At 43.7% G+C, this 19,063-nt stretch overlaps 1 protein-coding gene across 1 annotated transcript in view; it reads right to left on the reverse strand.

The window, feature by feature from the left end:
* Positions 1–19,063, reverse strand: part of FBXO8 (F-box protein 8) — a 35,696-nt gene that overhangs the window by 7,588 nt on the left and 9,045 nt on the right. Inside the window, exons 3-4 of the mRNA XM_078775074.1 lie at positions 16,954–17,080; positions 16,653–16,771 (exon numbers count right to left, since the gene is read on the reverse strand). Of these exons, the coding sequence (XP_078631200.1) occupies positions 16,653–16,771; positions 16,954–17,080 (246 nt within the window). The remainder of the gene's footprint in view (positions 1–16,652; positions 16,772–16,953; positions 17,081–19,063) is intronic.

The following is a 19,063-nucleotide window of genomic DNA, read 5'->3' on the forward strand; positions in this document are numbered from 1 at the left end:
TGTTTCCTGGCTGTGAAGTGTTTTTAATTTAGTGTTTTGTGGCTGTGAGGTGTTTTTAATTTAGTGTTTCCTGGCTGTGAAGTGTTTTTAATTTAGTGTTTCGTGGCTGTGAAGTGTTTTTAATTTCGTGTTTCGTGGCTATGAAGTGTTTTTAATTTAGTGTTTTGTGGCTGTGAGGTGTTTTTAATTTAGTGTTTCGTGGCTGTGAAGTGTTTTTAATTTAGTGTTTCGTGGCTGTAAAGTGTTTTTAATTTAGTGTTTCGTGGCTGTGAAGTGTTTTTAATTTAGTGTTTTGTGGCTGTGAAGTGTTTTTAATTTCGTGTTTCGTGGCTGTGAAGTGTTTTTAATTTAGTGTTTCGTGGCTGTGAAGTGTTTTTAATTTAGTGTTTCGTGGCTGTGAAGTGTTTTTAATTTAGTGTTTCGTGGCTGTGAAGTGTTTTTAATTTAGTGTTTTGTGGCTGTGAAGTGTTTTTAATTTCGTGTTCCGTGGCTGTGAAGTGTTTTTAATTTAGTGTTTTGTGGCTGTGAGGTGTTTTTAATTTAGTGTTTCGTGGCTGTGAAGTGTTTTTAATTTAGTGTTTCGTGGCTGTGAAGTGTTTTTAATTTAGTGTTTTGTGGCTGTGAAGTGTTTTTAATTTCGTGTTTCGTGGCTGTGAAGTGTTTTTAATTTAGTGTTTTGTGGCTGTGAGGTGTTTTTAATTTAGTGTTTCGTGGCTGTGAAGTGTTTTTAATTTAGTGTTTCGTGGCTGTGAAGTGTTTTTAATTTAGTGTTTCGTGGCTGTGAAGTGTTTTTAATTTAGTGTTTCGTGGCTGTGAAGTGTTTTTAATTTAGTGTTTTGTGGCTGTGAAGTGTTTTTAATTTCGTGTTTCGTGGCTGTGAAGTGTTTTTAATTTAGTGTTTTGTGGCTGTGAGGTGTTTTTAATTTAGTGTTTCGTGGCTGTGAAGTGTTTTTAATTTCGTGTTTCGTGGCTGTGAAGTGTTTTTAATTTAGTGTTTCGTGGCTGTGAAGTGTTTTTAATTTCGTGTTTCGTGGCTGTGAAGTGTTTTTAATTTAGTGTTTTGTGGCTGTGAGGTGTTTTTAATTTAGTGTTTCGTGGCTGTGAAGTGTTTTTAATTTAGTGTTTTGTGGCTGTGAGGTGTTTTTAATTTAGTGTTTCCTGGCTGTGAAGTGTTTTTAATTTAGTGTTTCGTGGCTATGAGGTGTTTTTAATTTAGTGTTTCGTGGCTATGAGGTGTTTTTAATTTAGTGTTTTGTGGCTGTGAAGTGTTTTTAATTTAGTGTTTTGTGGCTGTGAGGTGTTTTTAATTTAGTGTTTCCTGGCTGTGAAGTGTTTTTAATTTAGTGTTTTGTGGCTGTGAGGTGTTTTTAATTTAGTGTTTCCTGGCTGTGAAGTGTTTTTAATTTAGTGTTTCGTGGCTGTGAAGTGTTTTTAATTTCGTGTTTCGTGGCTGTGAAGTGTTTTTAATTTAGTGTTTTGTGGCTGTGAGGTGTTTTTAATTTAGTGTTTCGTGGCTGTGAAGTGTTTTTAATTTAGTGTTTCGTGGCTGTGAAGTGTTTTTAATTTAGTGTTTCGTGGCTGTGAAGTGTTTTTAATTTAGTGTTTTGTGGCTGTGAAGTGTTTTTAATTTCGTGTTTCGTGGCTGTGAAGTGTTTTTAATTTCGTGTTTCGTGGCTGTGAAGTGTTTTTAATTTAGTGTTTCGTGGCTGTGAAGTGTTTTTAATTTAGTGTTTCGTGGCTGTGAAGTGTTTTTAATTTAGTGTTTTGTGGCTGTGAAGTGTTTTTAATTTCGTGTTTCGTGGCTGTGAGGTGTTTTTAATTACATATTTTGTGGCTGTGATGTGTTTTTAATTTCGTGTTTCCTTGCTGTGAGGTGTTTTTAATTTTGTGTTTCGTGGCTGTGAGGTGTTTTTAATTACATATTTTGTGGCTGTGATGTGTTTTTAATTTCGTGTTTCGTGGCTGTGAGGTGTTTTTAATTTTGTGTTTCGTGGCTGTGAGGTGTTTTTAATTACATATTTTGTGGCTGTGAGGTGTTTTTAATTTCGTGGCTGTGAGGTGTTTTTAATTTCGTGGCTGTGAGGTGTTTTTTATTTCGTGGCTGTGAGGTGTTTTTAATTTCGTGTTTCGTGGCTGTGAGGTGTTTTTAATTTCGTGTTTCGTGGCTGTGAAGTGTTTTTAATTTCGTGTTTCGTGGCTGTGAAGTGTTTTTAATTTCGTGTTTCGTGGCTGTGAAGTGTTTTTAATTTAGTGTTTTGTGGCTGTGAAGTGTTTTTAATTTCGTGTTTCCTGGCTGTGAAGTGTTTTTAACTTCGTGTTTCGTGGCTGCGAGGTGTTTTTAATTACATATTTTGTGGCTGAGGTGTTTTTAATTTCGTGGGTGTGAGGTGTTTTTAATTCTTATTCTTAAATGATATTTTTCTCCTCCAATTCCGAGATATATCAAAATAAATTCTCGAGAGTTAGGGCCTACTTTCTTTTTCATTTATTGTTTTGGGGAGAGGGGATGTTAAACAAAATGTATTATTCCAACTAAACCCACGGCGGGAGTATGCGCTCTACTGAGTGGCGTTCTAGTCTCTAATATAATTGTTGCATAGATCACGCCCAATACATTTCAAACTGATCAGACTAAGCGTTGTCCCTGTCGAATTATAACGTCATAATTATGGCACCAATGACGTCATCGTTAACAACACATTCCCCATAAGGAGTTCTTTACAATGAGCCACGTTTCAATTTTTTCCATGCAGTGGTTTTCGAGCAATAGAGGTGCAACATTTTTCGGTTTTTCCAAGATGGCGCCTGTACCACATGACCAATGACGTCATGATTATCATTATAATATTCTACATGAGGAGGCGCTCCTATGGTGAAAATTTTGTGTCAATCGGACCAACAGTTGCAGAGAAAACAAGACAAAAATTCTAACAGTGGCGTAGCCGGGCTTGTAAAATATTATAAACCACAAACACATATTATTAGCTTTTCAGTCGTTAATGCTGTTCATAACATTAAACAAAGAAATTTGGAGGAATCTCGACATCCATGCGGTAAGTTTTACTTGCAGAACTGAGGGAAGATCTACTTTAATCTATATACCCCACAAGGTTTGGAGGTATGCTCATTTACCAAGGCACGAGCTTGCGCTTGCCAAGCCAGCCGTTCCTTAAGGGTTTTGAATGGAGTGCTTGCTCGAATGCTTAAACCACTTGGCAATCTCTCCACAAGAAGCTTGGTAAATGAACACACAGCCAATGTTCTTGAGACCCGACCATAGATCGACTGTAATCTATATATCCCAAAGAGGAATAACCCCTTCAGCGGTTTCGGAGAAGAAGTTGCAAGTGTTTATGGATGGACAGACTGACGGACTGACGATACGCCATCGCAAGAGCTCTCCTGAACTTCGTTCCAGGTGAACTAAAAACAAAATGGGTCCAAAAGCTGACCCTTGTGGAACACCAAATGAAACAGGACTGTATATTTATCTTTATCAAAAACTCTCTTCCTCACTCTCCACCTCACCCCCAGGAGTACCTCTGGCTACGGGTTCCCCTTCGCTCCCACCTTTTGTTCATATGTGTGTTGTACCGTGCACCAAACAGTGATGCCTCCATCTACATCTCGCTGTCTGATAATATGGACCAACTTCTATCGACTCATCCCAACTCTCTCTTCCTCATATGTGGCGATTTCAATTGTCACCATGCCAGCTGGCTGGGTGTGGGTACCTCTCGCACCAGCCATGGCTCCTCAGCAAAGGACTTCTGTGACTCATTGGGACTGACACAACCTGTCAATTTCCCGACCCGGATCCCAGTCAATGGAGCATCTTCTCTTCTAGACTTGGTTGTGACCAACTTCCCTGCATATGTCTGCTGCTCTTCTTGTGCTCCAATCGGCTCTTCTGATCATGTGCTTGTTGAAGTGGACATCTCTCTGGCCATTCTCAGAGAGCCTCCTCAGCGTCGACGAGTCTGGCACTTCACTCAGGCCAACTGGCACGGTCTTCAAGCAGCCATCAACCATCTGGACTGGTTTCCCATCTCTACCGCCTCTGACATTAACTCATGCTGGGAATTCTTCGAAAGTAAATTGCTCTCTCTCATGCCCAGATTTATCCCATCTCGTCTTCAGTTGTCCTACCCTTCCTCCCTTCCATGGTACACGGAATCTTGTGGTGAGGCAGTTGCCCAGAAACAACTTGCCTTCGCCTCCTGGAAGGCACATCCAACGGAAGGAAATCTCATTTCCATTCACAAAGCCCAAAACAAGTGTGTGTTCACCCTCAGGAGAGCCAGAAAACAATATCTCTCCACTCTCAAGACTGAACTCTCAAACTTGTCTCCCTCTTCCAAATCCTGGTGGCGTCTGGTGAAATCTGTTTCTGGCGTTTGTTCCCCCTCCATCCCCTCCCTTACCTCAAACGTCTACACAGCTGACTCCGCACATGAAAAAGCTGAATGCCTCAACTCTGTGTTTGCCTCAAAATCTCGTGTCCCAAACCCATCCCTCTCTGTACCCACCATACCCAACCGTACGCAGATGCTCCTGGACTCTGTGTCCTTTTCTCCTGACAAGGTGGAGAAGTTTCTGTCAATCCTCGACTCTGATTCTGCAACTGGACCAAACGGCATCAGCCCACGGGTCCTAAAATCCTGCTCTGCCGCTCATTCACTCCCTCTCTCTATTCTCTTCACCCTCTCTTTTGCTCAAGGTCGTCTGCCATCAGCTTGGAAATCAGCCAACATCACCACTTTACACAAAAAATGTGCAAAAACAGATCCTTGCAACTACAGATCAATCAGCCTTCTCCCAATTATCAGCAAAGTCATGGAATCCATCATTGCTTCGGATATCAAATCTTTCCTCTTCTCCAATGCCTTGATCTCTGATCATCAATTTGGTTTCAGACCAAGTCACTCTACTCTGGACATGCTGCATCTGGTGTCTCAACAATGGATGGAGGTCATCAATGCCAAACAGGACATTAGAGCTGTCTTCCTTGACATGTCACATGCCTTCGATATGGTCCATGGAAATCTCCACGCATGGCTTGCGGACTTCCTCTCTAGTCGTAGTCAACGTGTGGCCCTGGGTTTCTCTCATCTCCCCTTCCTGTTCAGGCTGGAGTTCCCCAAGGCAGTGTTCTGGGCCCTGTGCTTTTTCTGGTTTTCATCAATGATCTCTCTGACTATCTTGAAAATCCTCTCTATCTCTTTGCTGATGACTCCACTCTCTGCCGCTCCATTCCTCATCCCTCAGATCGGGAGTCTGCAGCCTCCTCACTCTGCAGACCTGGACAAAATCAGAGAGACTGGTCAAACAAGTGGAACATGTCTTTCAATCCTGACAAATCTCACACTCTTACTATGTCTCTCCGAAAAGACCGACTGGACAACCCTCCCATCTACTTTCTGAACAAACGTCTCCAAGAACTGTCACTCAAGCTTTTGGGTCTCACTATCTGCCATGATCTTTCCTGGGAAAACCACATTTCCAATCTGGCCTCCAAAGCCAGTCGCCGACTGGGCATCCTCCATCGTGTGAAGTCCTTCCTTGGCACACCTGAGATCCTCACCACATACAAGGCTTTCATCCGCAGCTCAATGGAATACTATGTCTCCTCTGGGCTGGTGCTCCTGCCTCACACCTAGCTCGTCTTCACGCTGTTGAAAGCAAAGCTTTCAGAATCATTGGAATCTCCCGCGATGAAGCCAACTCCGAGGGCCTTTCACTCTCTTACCGCAGGCAGGTAGGTGGTCTTTCTGTCTTCTACCGACTCATATCTGGCCTTGCTCCCCCAGCTTGATCTGTGCTCTGTCTCCCAAATATTCCTGCAGGTCGCACAAGATCTGCCAGTTACCCTCTTCTGGTGAAATTGCCAAAATCAAGACTCTCTACTCACCTTCACTCCTTCTTACCTCTTTACTCCCACCTCTGGAACAAACTCCCTCACTCTCTGCAATCCCACTCCTCCCTCCAGGTCTTTAAAACAGCTGTTCACCACCATCTCTGGTCTTCCCCCATCCAAAACCTTGATCTCTTCTACCCCCGTTAATTCACCCCAGATCTACTTTTATTTTTGAAATCCCGACTTCTTTCTTTCCTGGAGGTTCTGGCGGTATCCATGTGTTTTATACCTATCCCACCGCCTCCCCCGCCTTCCCATGCCTCCTCCCCAAAAGCCCTCTCCCTCCCACGGATCTTCCGTTGTCCCTGTTCTCTGCTGTTGTACTTGTTTGCTTCCCTCTCTCTCCCCATCTTGTCTCCCACTCCCTTTATTGTGTGTTTTGTGTGTCCGTTTGTCCTTTTTTGTGATTGATGTTAGCTCTTTCACAAACCTCGATCTTGTATACAAAAAAAAGAAAGGAAAAAGGACAGATGTTGGATCTAGATTTATCCAGGGTGACAAATTCATTTCTGAGAGAGAGGTAGGAAGGAAACCACTGCAAGGCTGTACCAGAAAGACCTATTAATGTCCTTAAAGTGCTGCAGTAAGATTTTATGATTCACCAAGTCAAAAGCCCCACTCAACAACAACAACAACAACATGCATTTTAAGGCCATTTTCCCTACTAGAGCGGGGGTTAGCCTTGCGGTCCCCAAGACAATCTTCTCCATTTTGCTCTATTTTCTGCATCTCCCCTTGTTAACCCCCTTGCCCGCATTTCTTCTTCCACCATCTTCAGCCAAGTCTTTCTCGGTCTTCCCCATCCTCTACTTCCTTCTACATTCATTTCCATCACTCTTCTCAACCAGTCACTTTCATCCTTCCTCAACACATGACCAACCACTAAAAAGCCCCACTCAGATCGAGCAAAATGAAGAGGCGAGGGGAGCCAGAATCTGCAACCGAGAAGGTCATTAACCAGCTTAACTCAGGAAGTTTCTGTACTGTGTGCAGGTCTAAAATCAGACTGAAATGCCTTGTAGAGCTGGTTGGAATCCAGATGAGACTGCAACTGAGAGGCTACCACCTTTTCTAAAATTTCAGATAAAAATGCTCAGATCATGGTAGATTAGAGATCATGCTCAAGAAATATCAAACTGCTGGGATCAAGCATTCTACTTGTCTAATTATGACGTAAATGAAGGCACCGATGACAATTATGAATATATGTTGTTCCCCATAGGGAGTACTTGACAATGATCCATGTTTCAATTTTTCCATGGAGCTGTTTCGAGGATATAGAAGTGCAAAGCAAAGTTTTTTTGTTTTTTTTTATGGTGCCTGTACCATGTGAGCTATGAGGTCATAATTATCATTAAAATTATACAGGAGGTCCTATGGTGAAAATTAATTGGCAATGGGAGCAACTGTTGCAGACAAAAGCACAAAGACAAAAGCAAAAGCATACAAAAGCATTTGAGTGTGGAATTGGCGTAAGACCTGGAGGTCACGTTTTTTCGAAGCTGTCCATGCGCTCACGCTTTCGAAGTTAAGTAATTTTTTCACAATTGTGTTTTTGTCGTAACTGTATCTATCTTTCGGTGTGTATACTTATAGTGGGTCTTTAGTAAGATTCTCGGTGTTAATTTTTTCATACCTGCATACAAAATCGTCCGTTAATTCGTGTTGCGTATTCTGAGGCCTAGTAGGCTTCCGTGTCCAACCTTGAGGCTCTGTTTTTCTCTCAGCGGTTCGTCGATTGCGCTGCAATTACTTTCGTTCCCTGTTTTTTGTCCCAGTCTTTCACCCCATACTTCCTTGTTTAAAATCTCAACTTTGGGGAAAAAAAAAAAAAAAAAAAAAAAATCCTTCTCTGCTCTTATTCGTTGTTTTTAATTGTTCATTCGTTTTTCGACCACGTTGTTCGTGATCACGTTGATAAAAAAGGTTAAACTTTCCCCTGAAGAACTGTATTCTGTCGTATATTATAACACCTTTTTCTGCTTCTTCTATAAAAGGATGCTTTCGACTTGCTCACCAAATCTATTCATTCCAAAAAAAAATTCCATCTCTTACAGTTCCTCTTTAATACATTCCCAAAACTCTCCTGCACTCCACCCCTCCTTCAGCTTTCTCAAACGTATTTTTGACTCGAAGGTCTCAAGAAACTCATTTTGCAATAAATGTTCGTTTCCCATTAATCGTACACTTTTCAAAATCCAATCTCACCCCTCCCCTCCAAATCTTCCCCATCACCCCTTCCCTCCAAAACTTCCCCATCACCCCTCCCCTCCAAATCTTCCTCATCATCACCCATCTCTTTCAAATCTTCCCCATCACCCCTTCCCTCCAAAACTTCCCCATCACCCCTCCCCTCCAAAACGACCCCCTTGCCCCTCCCCTCCAAATCTTCCCCATCACCCATCTCTTTCAAATATTCCCCCTTGCCCCTCCCCTCCAAATATTCCCCATCACCCATCCCTTTCAAATCTTCCCCCTTGCCCCTCCCCTCCAAATCTTCCCCATCACCCCTTCCCTCCAAAACTTCCCCATCACTCCTCCCCTCCAAAACTTCCCCATCACCCCTCCCCTCCAAATCTACCCCCTTGCCCCTCCCCATCACCCATCTCTTTCAAATCTTCCCCCTTGCCCCTCCCCTCCAAATCTTCCCCATCACCCATCCCTTTCAAATCTCCCCCCTTGCCCCTTCCATCCTAAACTCCCCCCACACCCCTCCCCTCCGAGACTCTCCCTCGCTCCTCCCCTCCGAGACTCCCCTCGCACCCCTCCTCCTCAAAGCGTCCTCCCCGCTTCTTCTCCCTTCCAACTTTCACCTTCATCTCCCCCAACCTTCTGCCTCGCTCTTCCCCCTCCTCAAATAACACCTCACTGTGCCTCACCCAATCACCATCAAACCTTTTGTCCGCCCCATTCTTCCCTTTCTCCCAGCTATTCTGAAATCTCTGACACACCTTCAACAGCTCTCCCTACCTCTTCCTCCTCTTCCACATCTTACCCTACCCCTACCCCCCCCCCCCCCCTGTTCTGTATCCCATGCTCCCGCTTCCTCTTCATTAACGGTATGGACCTCAAACATCCAGGGCCTTCGCTCAAACTTGACTGATCTCTCCATACAGGTTGCTTTTGACAAACCTTAACAGAAACTTCCTCCTTCATGATGTCTCTGATACCTTGGTATCTCTCCCAGGTTACTTCCTCCTCCGATATGATAGACCTGAGCCTCGTCCTGAAGGTGGGGTTGCTATCTTTATAAAAAACTCTCTTCCTCACTCGCCCTGCACTGCCCTCTCTCCACCTCACCCCCAGGAATACCTTTGGCTACGGCTTCCACTTCGCTCCCACCTTTTGTTCATATGTGTGTTGTACCGTCCACCAAACAGTAATGACTCCATCTACATCTCGCTGTCTGTTAATATGGACCAACTTCTATCTATCCATCCCAACTCTCTCTTCCTCATATGTGGTGATTTCAATTGTCACCATGCCAGTTGGCTGGGTGTGGGTACCTCTCTCACCAGCCATGGCTCTTCAGCAAAGGACTTCTGCGACTCACTGGGACTGACACAATCTGTCAATTTCCCGACCTGGATCTCAGTCAACGGAGCATCTTCTCTTCTGGACTTGGTTCTGACTAACTTCCCTGAAAATGTCTGCTGCTCTTCTTCTGCTCCAATCGGCTCATCTGATCATGTGCTTGTTAAAGTGGACATCTCTGACCATTCTCAGAGAGCCTCCTCAGCGTTGACGAGTCTGGCATTTCACTCAGGCCAAATGGCACGGTCTTCAAGCAGCCATCAATCATCTGGATTGGTCTCCCATCTCTACCACCTCTGACATCAACTCATCCTGGGAATTCTTCCAAAGTAAATTGCTCTCTCATGCACAGATTTATCCCATCTTGTCTTCAGTTGTCATACCCTTCCTCCCGTCCATGGTACACGAAATCTTGTGGAGAGGCTGTTGCCCAGAAACAACTTGCTTTCCTCTCCTGGAAAGCAAATCCAACGGAAGGAAATCTCATTTCCTTTCACAAAGCCCGAAACAAGTGTGTGTCCACCCTCAGGAGAGCCAGGAAACAATATCTCTCCGTTCTCAAGACCGAACTCTCTTATCTGTCTCCTTCTTCCAAATCCTGGTGGCGTCTGGTCAAATCTGTTTCTGGTGTTTGTTCCCCCTCCATCCCCTCCCTCACCTCAAACGGCTGACATGAAAAAGCTGACAAAAAAAGCCGCACATGAAAAAGCTGAATGCCTCAACTCTGTGTTTGCCTCTAAATCCTGTGTTCCAAACCCATCCCTCTATGTACCAACCGTACCCAGCTGCTCCTGGACTGTGTCCTTTCCTCCTGACAAGGTGGAAAAGTTTCTGTCAACCCTCGACTCTGATTCTGCAACTGGACCTAACGGCATCAGCCCATGGGTCCTAAAATCCTGTTCTTCCTCTCTTTCACTCCCTTGCTCTGTTCTCTTCACCCTCTCTTTTGCTCAAGGTCATCTGCCATCTGCTTGGAAATCAGCCAACATCACCACTTTGCACAAAAAAGGTGCAAAAACAGATCCTAGCAACTACAGACCAATCAGCCTTCTCCCAATTATCAGCAAAGTCATGGAATCCATCATTGCTTCAGATATGAAATCTTTCCTCTTCTCCAATGGCTTGATCTCTGATCATCAATTTGGTTTCAGACCTGGTCACTCTACTCTGGACATGCTGTTTCTGCTTTCTCAACAATGGATGGAGGTCCTCAATACCAAACAGGAAATTAGAGCTGTCTCCCTTGATATATCACGTGCCTTCGATACGGTCTGGCACCCCGCTCTGCTCACCAAACTCTCCTCCTTTGGTATCCATGGAAATCTCCACGCATGGCTGGCGGACTTCCTCTCTAGTTGTAGTCAACGTGTGGCCCTGAATGGGTTTCTCTCATCTCCTCTTCCTGTTCAGGCTGGAGTTCCCCAAGGCAGTGTTCTGGGCCCTGTGCTTTTTCTGGTCTTCATCAATGATCTCTCTGACTCTCTTGAAAATCCTCTCTATCTCTTTTCTGATGACTCTACTCTCTGTCGCTGCATTCCTCATCCCTCAGATCGGCAGTCTGCAGCCTCCTCACTCTCTGCAGACCTGGACAAAATCACAGACTGGGCAAACAAGTGGAACATGTCTTTCAATCCTGACAAATCTCACACTCTTACGATGTCTCTCCGAAAAGACCGACTGGACAACCCTCCCATCCACTTTCTGAATAATCCTCTCCAAGAAGTTCTGTCACTCAAGCTTTTGGGTCTCACTATCTGCCATGATCTTTCCTGGGAAAACCACATTTCGAATCTGGCCTCCAAAGCCAGTCGCCGACTGGGCATCCTCCGTCATGCGAAGTCCTTCCTTGGCACACCCGAGCGCCTCACCACATACAAGGCTTTCATCCGCAGCTCAATGGAATACTGCTCTCCCCTCTGGGCTGGTGCTCCTGCCTCACACCTAGCTCGTCTTCACGCTGTTGAAACCAAAGCGTTCAGAATCATTGGAATCTCCCATGATGAAGCTAACTCCAAGGGCCTTTCACTCACTCACCGCAGGCAGGTTGGTGGTCTTTCTGTCTTCTACCGACTCCTCTCTGGCCTTGCCCCCCCAGCTCTCTCTGGGCTCTGTCCCCCATATATTCCTACAGGTCGCACAAGATCTGCCTGCAACCCTCTTATTGTTAAACTGCCAAAATCAAGACTCTCTGCTCACCTTCACTCCTTCATTCCTCTTTTCTCCCACCTCTGGAGCAAACTCCCTCACTCTATTCAATCCCACTCCACCCTCCAGGTCTTTAAAACAGCTGTTCACCACCATCTCTTATCTTCCCCCATCCAAAACCTTGATCTTTTCTACCCCCGCTAATTTCACCCCAAATCCTCTTTTTTGAAATACCAACTTCTGTCCTGGAAGTCCTTGGTGTCCTTGTGTTTTATACTTCTCCCACCCCCCCCCCCCTCTTCCCACACCTCCTCCCCCCAAGCCCTCTCCCTCCCACACATCTCCCTGCTCTCAAATGTTATGTTTGTGTGCTTCCCCTTCTATCCCCATCTTGTCTTCCGCTCCCTCTTTTCATATATTTTGTTTGTGTGGTTGATTTGATTGTGAAATAAATGTTAGCTCTTTCACGAGCCTCGATTCAGTATACAAAAAAAATAAAGAAATACTAACGTTCTCTGCAGACAACCAAACAAACAGACAGACAGACAGACAAAAGAGAAAAACAAATGGACCCAATACCCAATTGACCCAAAAGGACCCAATGGACAAATGCAATACCCTCTCCTCTGTTGAGGGTAAAAAAATTCCAAACTTTAAATGCCCAGGCCCGGATGGAATTCCAAACTTCTGGTAAAGAAATTAGATGCTCTAAAGTCTAAACAATCACTATGCTCGAGCATTCAACTAACTCATCCAAGGTGAGGAGACCTTGGATGAGTGGCTCACAGTAGGTAACACCTTCCTCATCCCCAAATCTGAAGAAACCCAACTACCTCATAAGTATGGACGACTATCACAGAAATGTGATATTGTACAGTAATATCACAATATCACATAATCACAGAAATGATATACCATCACTGAACACAACAAGGAGGCCAAGAGGCAGAAAAGATGGGATGTAAGAGCGGATGATATGGAACAATAGGCCACCTCCTAATACTAAACAAGGTCATACTCGAAAACTGCAATACAAGAAGAACCAAATTATCCTATCATGATAATTATATAATTATCCAATATCGTCGATAGACTACAAAAAAGCTTTTAATAGTGTCCCACATTCATGGATCATAAAATACATGCAATTGTGGATGATCAACTCCCAAGTAATCAAACTGTTAGAGAAAGCAATGGAGCTTTGGAATACTACATTGATATTACAGCACTCAGGTGGAAAGATCGAAATACCTGGGGTGAAAATACATCAAGGGATCTTCCAGGGAGACAACCTTTCACCACTCCTGTTTTGCCTGGCCCTGGAGCCCTGAATTAATGACCAAGGACATGGATATATCCTGACATCAAATAAGAGAACGTCCAAAGAGACAAAAAGTGACATCTACTTTACATGGATGATTTAAAATGCCAATTTTTTTTTTTTTGCACGTTTGCACCAAACGACAAAAAATTGGCAGAGATCACCAGCCCAGATTTACGATCAAACTGGACTGGGCGGAAACGACGGAGCAAGATGTTTTGCCCTCGGTGGTAGCGCAGCGTGTTGAGGTGTGCCACCATGCGATGGCGTTCTGCCGCTGAGCCCGGGCCTGCTCCCTCCGGGGGTTGGTCAGTACCAGACTCTGTTCACCTTAGCATGGGAAAACTCCCCTGGTGGGTTGTGCTCGGGCCTGCAGCTTGGGATCTAACTGAACGGTGTTCTGATTGCGTGGTGTGAATCACCAAGGTGCTTCAGTTGGTTCACCCCTGGGCTGACCACATGGGCCAGGTCCCGGGACTTACTCCCACATGCTCCGCATGCTCTGGGAGGCTTTGATCTAGTTCCACGCAGTGGCTTCACTATGAGTTGGGAGCATCACAGAAGACAGGTGTGAGTGGAAGACGTCACGCATGAATCAGAAACAGCAATGAATACAGCCTCAATGATGGCAAAAAAAGGCAAAAGAAAATTTGTGATAAAATAAAACAAATATACATCGACAACTGGGAGAACGATAAAAGAGCAGGAAGGTATTAAAACAAAAAAGAGTTAGACAGATTGGGCGTAGACAAAGAAGGCTCTTTGGAATGGCTAAGAAGAGGTCAGCTCAACTGAAATAGAGAACGAATCATTACAGTGCGTATCAAAAAAAAGGTAATCCGAATTCAAGGGGTTAATATGCAAAGGTTATTTATTTTGACAATTTACATGTGGTTTACTAATTAAGAGGAGATCCTCAGCTTTCCATTGATACCTTCCATGCATCATTGCTGTCACACATGACCGAGTACATGTTCATTGAAAATGACAAGTTCAAATCGCATTTTTACAAGTTTGGCTAATCGATGTGTCAGGATAATTGGTGCAAAATGAACGTCAGATGTGAACTTTTCTCAGGAATGATTGGCCTTTATGCACCCACACCTTCAACATGTCCACCTCCCCTTTCAACACAAAGCTCACAGCGGCGGAGCATGCCCTTAACTGCTCGTCTCACCATAGCCGGGTCATTGCGCAAAGCATCCACTTCATGTCGAATACAGCCCTGCAATTCGTCAAGATCACGGGGAGGAGTTATGAACACCTTGTTCTTTAAATGTCCCCAAAGGAAATTAACACATGGTGTGAGGTGAGGTGATCTTGGCGGCCATTCCACTGCATGGTTGAGGGCGATGACTCGGTCTCCAAAGAGTTCCCTCTGTCGATCTTGGACAGCGATAAGACGATGTGCTGGGGCGCCCTCTTGGGCCCACCAGAGATATCTGAAGACACCACGAACCTGTCGCTCAAAGTTCTCCTCCAGCTGCAGTAAAACTTCATCATTGATCATCTGCAGATACCTGTTACCATTGACGTTCCTTTGAAAGAAAAATGGTCCGATCACCTGACCACTTCCACAAAGTCCCAACCAAACAGTCCATTTTTTTCGATTCATGTTGGTGTCAAAATTAAATTCCGGGGGTTGTCCTGTCGGTGCATATTCAAGAACATTATGGGTATTGACCTTGCCGTCCATGGCGAAAGCAGCTTCGTCGCCGATAACGAGATACCGCAGGAAATTGACATCTGCTTTGCAACGTGCTATCAACCATCTGGCAAGCACCAGCCTCCTGGCAAAATCTCCTGGCGTAAGTTGATGCCAGATGTGAATCCGATATGGATGTTGTTGGAAGTTCAGTCTTGTAATTCGGTTGAATGTTGCCGAAGGCAATCCCGTCCCATTTTGTCTTGCGCTGGTATCCCTAGGATGCTCCAAAAATTGCTGCCTTACTGCTGCAATGTTCATTTCCGATCGCCCAGTGCGCCTCCTACCAGAATTCTCCTTGTTGCGGTTGAGGCTAGTGCCATGCTCTTGGTATTTTCTAACATTTGCCCAGATGGTTTTGGCTGCTGGAGGCTCCCGTTCTGGGAAATATTTCCTGAACGCATCACGAGTTCGCTGCAAACTTCCAGTTTGGTGAAAGGTTGTAACCACGAAGGTCCGCTGTTCAGTCGTAAGTTGAACCATCTTTTCAATGACTCAGACTGTCTCTAAACCCATACACTGTAGGCCCATCTTAAATACCCACCTTAACCAAAGGATGACGCAACCGACGATTACCAGACCAGCTTAACAATTTTACATAATCAACTTGGCAGTCGACAAGTAATGCGTCCATTTAAAACTGTCTTGCACCAATTAGCCAAACTTGTAAAAACGTGATTTGAACTTGTCATTTTCAATGAACATGTACTCGGTCATGTGTGACAGCAATGATGCATGAAAGGCATCAATGGAAAGCTGAGGATCTCCTCATAATTGGTAAACCACATGTAAATTGTGAAACAAAATAACCTTTGCATATTAACCCCTTGAATTTGGATTACCTTTTTTTTGATACACACTGTATAAATGCCTTAGACAAAGGACACCACATCAATAGCGGGACTAAGTCAATCGGACAAGTGTAGGTTCTGCAAGGGAGAAACAGAAAGTATGACCCACCTCCTATCAGGATGTAAAAAAAAAAACAACAACAACAAAAAAACTCATGTCAGAGCAGCTATACACCAAAAGGCACAACAAGGTATGTGGAGTAATCAATCCACTGGCACATCTGCAAAAGTCTCAATATCCCAGTTCCAGAAAACTCATGGAAACATGAACCAAAAGCAATCACTGAAAACAAGGAAGTAATGCTCACATACGACCTAATGATCCCATAGAGTGTGAACATTGAAAACAAAGCATTACGACCACATATAGTACAGTGCTGAGGTCCAAAAAAAGATAAGAAGGTATTGCTAATTGAGGCGTTATTACCCAGTAATTTTGGGCTAAACAACATAGAACTCAAGGAAATGACCAAATACCAAGACCTCAAAATTGAAGTGTAAAGATCCTGGAAGCTCGAGCACCAAAATTGTACCAGTGATTATTGGAGCAACAGGAGTGATAAAAAAGAACCTAAAGGAGATCTGAAAAACCATCCCTGGGAATATTAGGTTGGAAGTTGTTCGGGGCTCAGTGACGTTCCTCAAAAGGGCCTTCCGGAGGGGGAGCAACTTTGAAAACAAGAAAACTTCACAAATTGGCCCATGAATCATGATCCCTTACTGAAAAGGACGTGGATACTCGAGATCTGGGACGACCCCGTTCCACATTCAGAAACCTGCATATGGAGCTAACAACCTATGACTGACACACACACACACACACACACACACACACACACACACACACACACACACACACACACACACACACACACACACACACACACACACACACACACACACACACACACACACCTCTCTTATATGGAGAGATTATATTACCTCACAACCTGTTTGGTGATAAAATAATAGAGCTTGTAAACCATTTTGACAATAAGCTGGATTCCCACGCAAGTAGGTGCACACACACACATTGTTAGTCTTTAATACAAGAAAAATCAATAGTTGCAATTTATATGAGAATAATAAATGAATGATCATTACATATAACATCTGCAAAATGCCAATTCAAAACCACTGGACGTTATTCACACAAAGGAGTCAAATCCATAGTCTGACCTCCGATCAAGAAAGAGGCGAAGGCTCTGCCAGTGCAGTGTCTCTGTGGAGAAGATGAAACGACCAATCTCCTGTGCATTGTCAGCCAAGATACCTCGAGAAAAAAGGTACCCAATGCCCTGGACATATGCACCAGGCAGTGACCAGGTGATACTCCGATGGCTGCTATGGACAACCATTTTGCAAAAGCAGCTTGTATGCAATGCAGCCCTCAATTGTACAACAAATGTGAGTGAAATTGATAAATAGAAAACAAAGCATTGCGACCACATATAGTACTGAGGATAAAAGAACTGCAAACCTCAAAAGGATCAGCATTAAAAGTCAGGCAGCCTTCATCGAGTTGCAGGTAGAGATGTCGATATGAGAAGTCTGCTGAATGTCGCCGATGGTAGATCGTGCAGTAGCCCCAGTTAGTCTTACACAATCTAGTGGTTAAAAGAATATACAAAAAGGCATTTAACTTGGTGATCTAATTTTCCTAGCCAAAGTAAAAAAAATTCCCTTTGGCATCAATTTGAACTTTGATATTTTCACCATGTAAACCATGAACTGCTGGCTTTTGCCGAATAATGTAGTCATGACAACCTAACAGGTAATATTCGCACCCTGATGCAGAAATAACACTGTGGTAGTGCGGTGTGGTTTGGCAAGGTCTTTAACAACATCAAACTATGGCTTCTTGAAGTATAGGTCAGATTATATGGCATTGCAATCATACTAAATATAATTCAAGAAGTGTCTGTCGGTTTATGAATGTGTTTGTGTATTTGAAGCTACGCACTCCTGAACCGCTGGATTAAATGAGTTGAAAACTGGTGGTTGTACTTGGGGTGTGTACGGGAAGGTTTAAGGATTAAAAAAAAAAAAAGAAGATACTCCAGGATGCCAAACATGTTTTGTTATTATTATTATAAGAGAACACAACAATGCAGAGATGCTGAGCGTGATGAACTTGCCAAAAAAAAGGAAATTTATGGTGGGAGCCGCTATTACAAGTCACAACTACAACAGCACTCGGTAGAGTGCATACCTCCACCAGGCTGAACTTTTTACGTTTTCTATCCCACACTGGGATAGTGTTGCCTGGTGTTGGCTTAGCGGTTAGGGTGCCGGCTTGGGATCCTAGGATCCTGGGTTTGAATCCCGGTCGATCGCTGAATTAAGGCCAGGGGGGTTGACTCAGCCTGTCCTCCTTCCGAGGTCGGCAAATTGAGTACCAGCTTGCTGGGATGAATGATCCTGGTGTGTACCCCGGTTTAGAATAGGTACACCGTATCCCTGCGCATCGTAAGAGGCGACTAAGAGTTGGCGTCAGGAAGGGCATCCGGCCATAAAAACATTGCCACGAACAGGGAACCATGATTGTCATGGGGTCCGCAAGGCTAACCCCCGCTCTAGCGGGGAAAATGGCCTTAAAAACGATCATTCATTCATTCATTCATCCCACTGACAGGCCGGTATGAATCTGGATCTTCACCAAAATCTAATCGATTTGTTATAGTCAGGTACACTCTGTTAACAAATATAATTTCGTTCAAAATTTTGGGAGATTAGCAAACCTGTACATTTTTTGAATCATCAGAGCATGGAGAATCCGAAAATCAATGTTGGCATTTGCACAGACACCTGCATGGCTGCCCATTTAGGATTTTCAAAATGGCCACCATAAAATACATATTTTGCGCTATCTCGGCTTCTAGTCAACCTAGAAACTTAATTAAATATGCTAATCCTATGTTTTCTGGGTCAGGGAATCCAATAAAGGCCTCAAAATAGTGCTCAGGATTATAGAAAAGCAACAAACAAAGGTAATTGAAAACCATTGTCTTTATATTTGTGATATAACTATTACATAATACATGATATTGCAAGTCCTTTGAAGTTATAGGTATGGGTTTATAAAGCAAGAAAGCAGCCTTGTTAGTATCAGATTGAACTATAAGTCCTATACACAGGATCTACTAGGTCTATACCGTTCAGGAATATGCTTTTACAGATCTTCATCACTGTCCTGAGTGTCATCTGGAAAGTCCTAAAAGTGAAGCAAGTGTTAGGATTAGAAGTCTGATGATCCCACCAATGGTTTTTTTGACCCAGAAAACATAGGATTAGCATAGTTAAATAAGATTCTAGGTTGACTAGAAGCCGAGATAGCGCAAATTATGTATTTTATGGCGGCCATTTTGAAAATCCAAAATGGCGGCCATGCAGGTGTCGATGCAAATGCCAACATTAATTTTTGGATTCCCCATGCTCTGAAAATTCCAAAAATGTATAGTTTTGCTAATCTCCAAAAAATTTGAACGAAAAAACATAGTGAACCTGACTATTATTGTCTACCAAAGTCATCCACCAAGTTTTTTTCATAACTCATCCATAACTTTTTGAAATATCATGCTATATATAGT

Source organism: Myxine glutinosa, chromosome 1 (genome assembly GCF_964187855.1).
Source record: "Myxine glutinosa chromosome 1, kmMyxGlut1.1, whole genome shotgun sequence".
NCBI classification, from domain to species: domain Eukaryota; kingdom Metazoa; phylum Chordata; class Myxini; order Myxiniformes; family Myxinidae; genus Myxine; species Myxine glutinosa.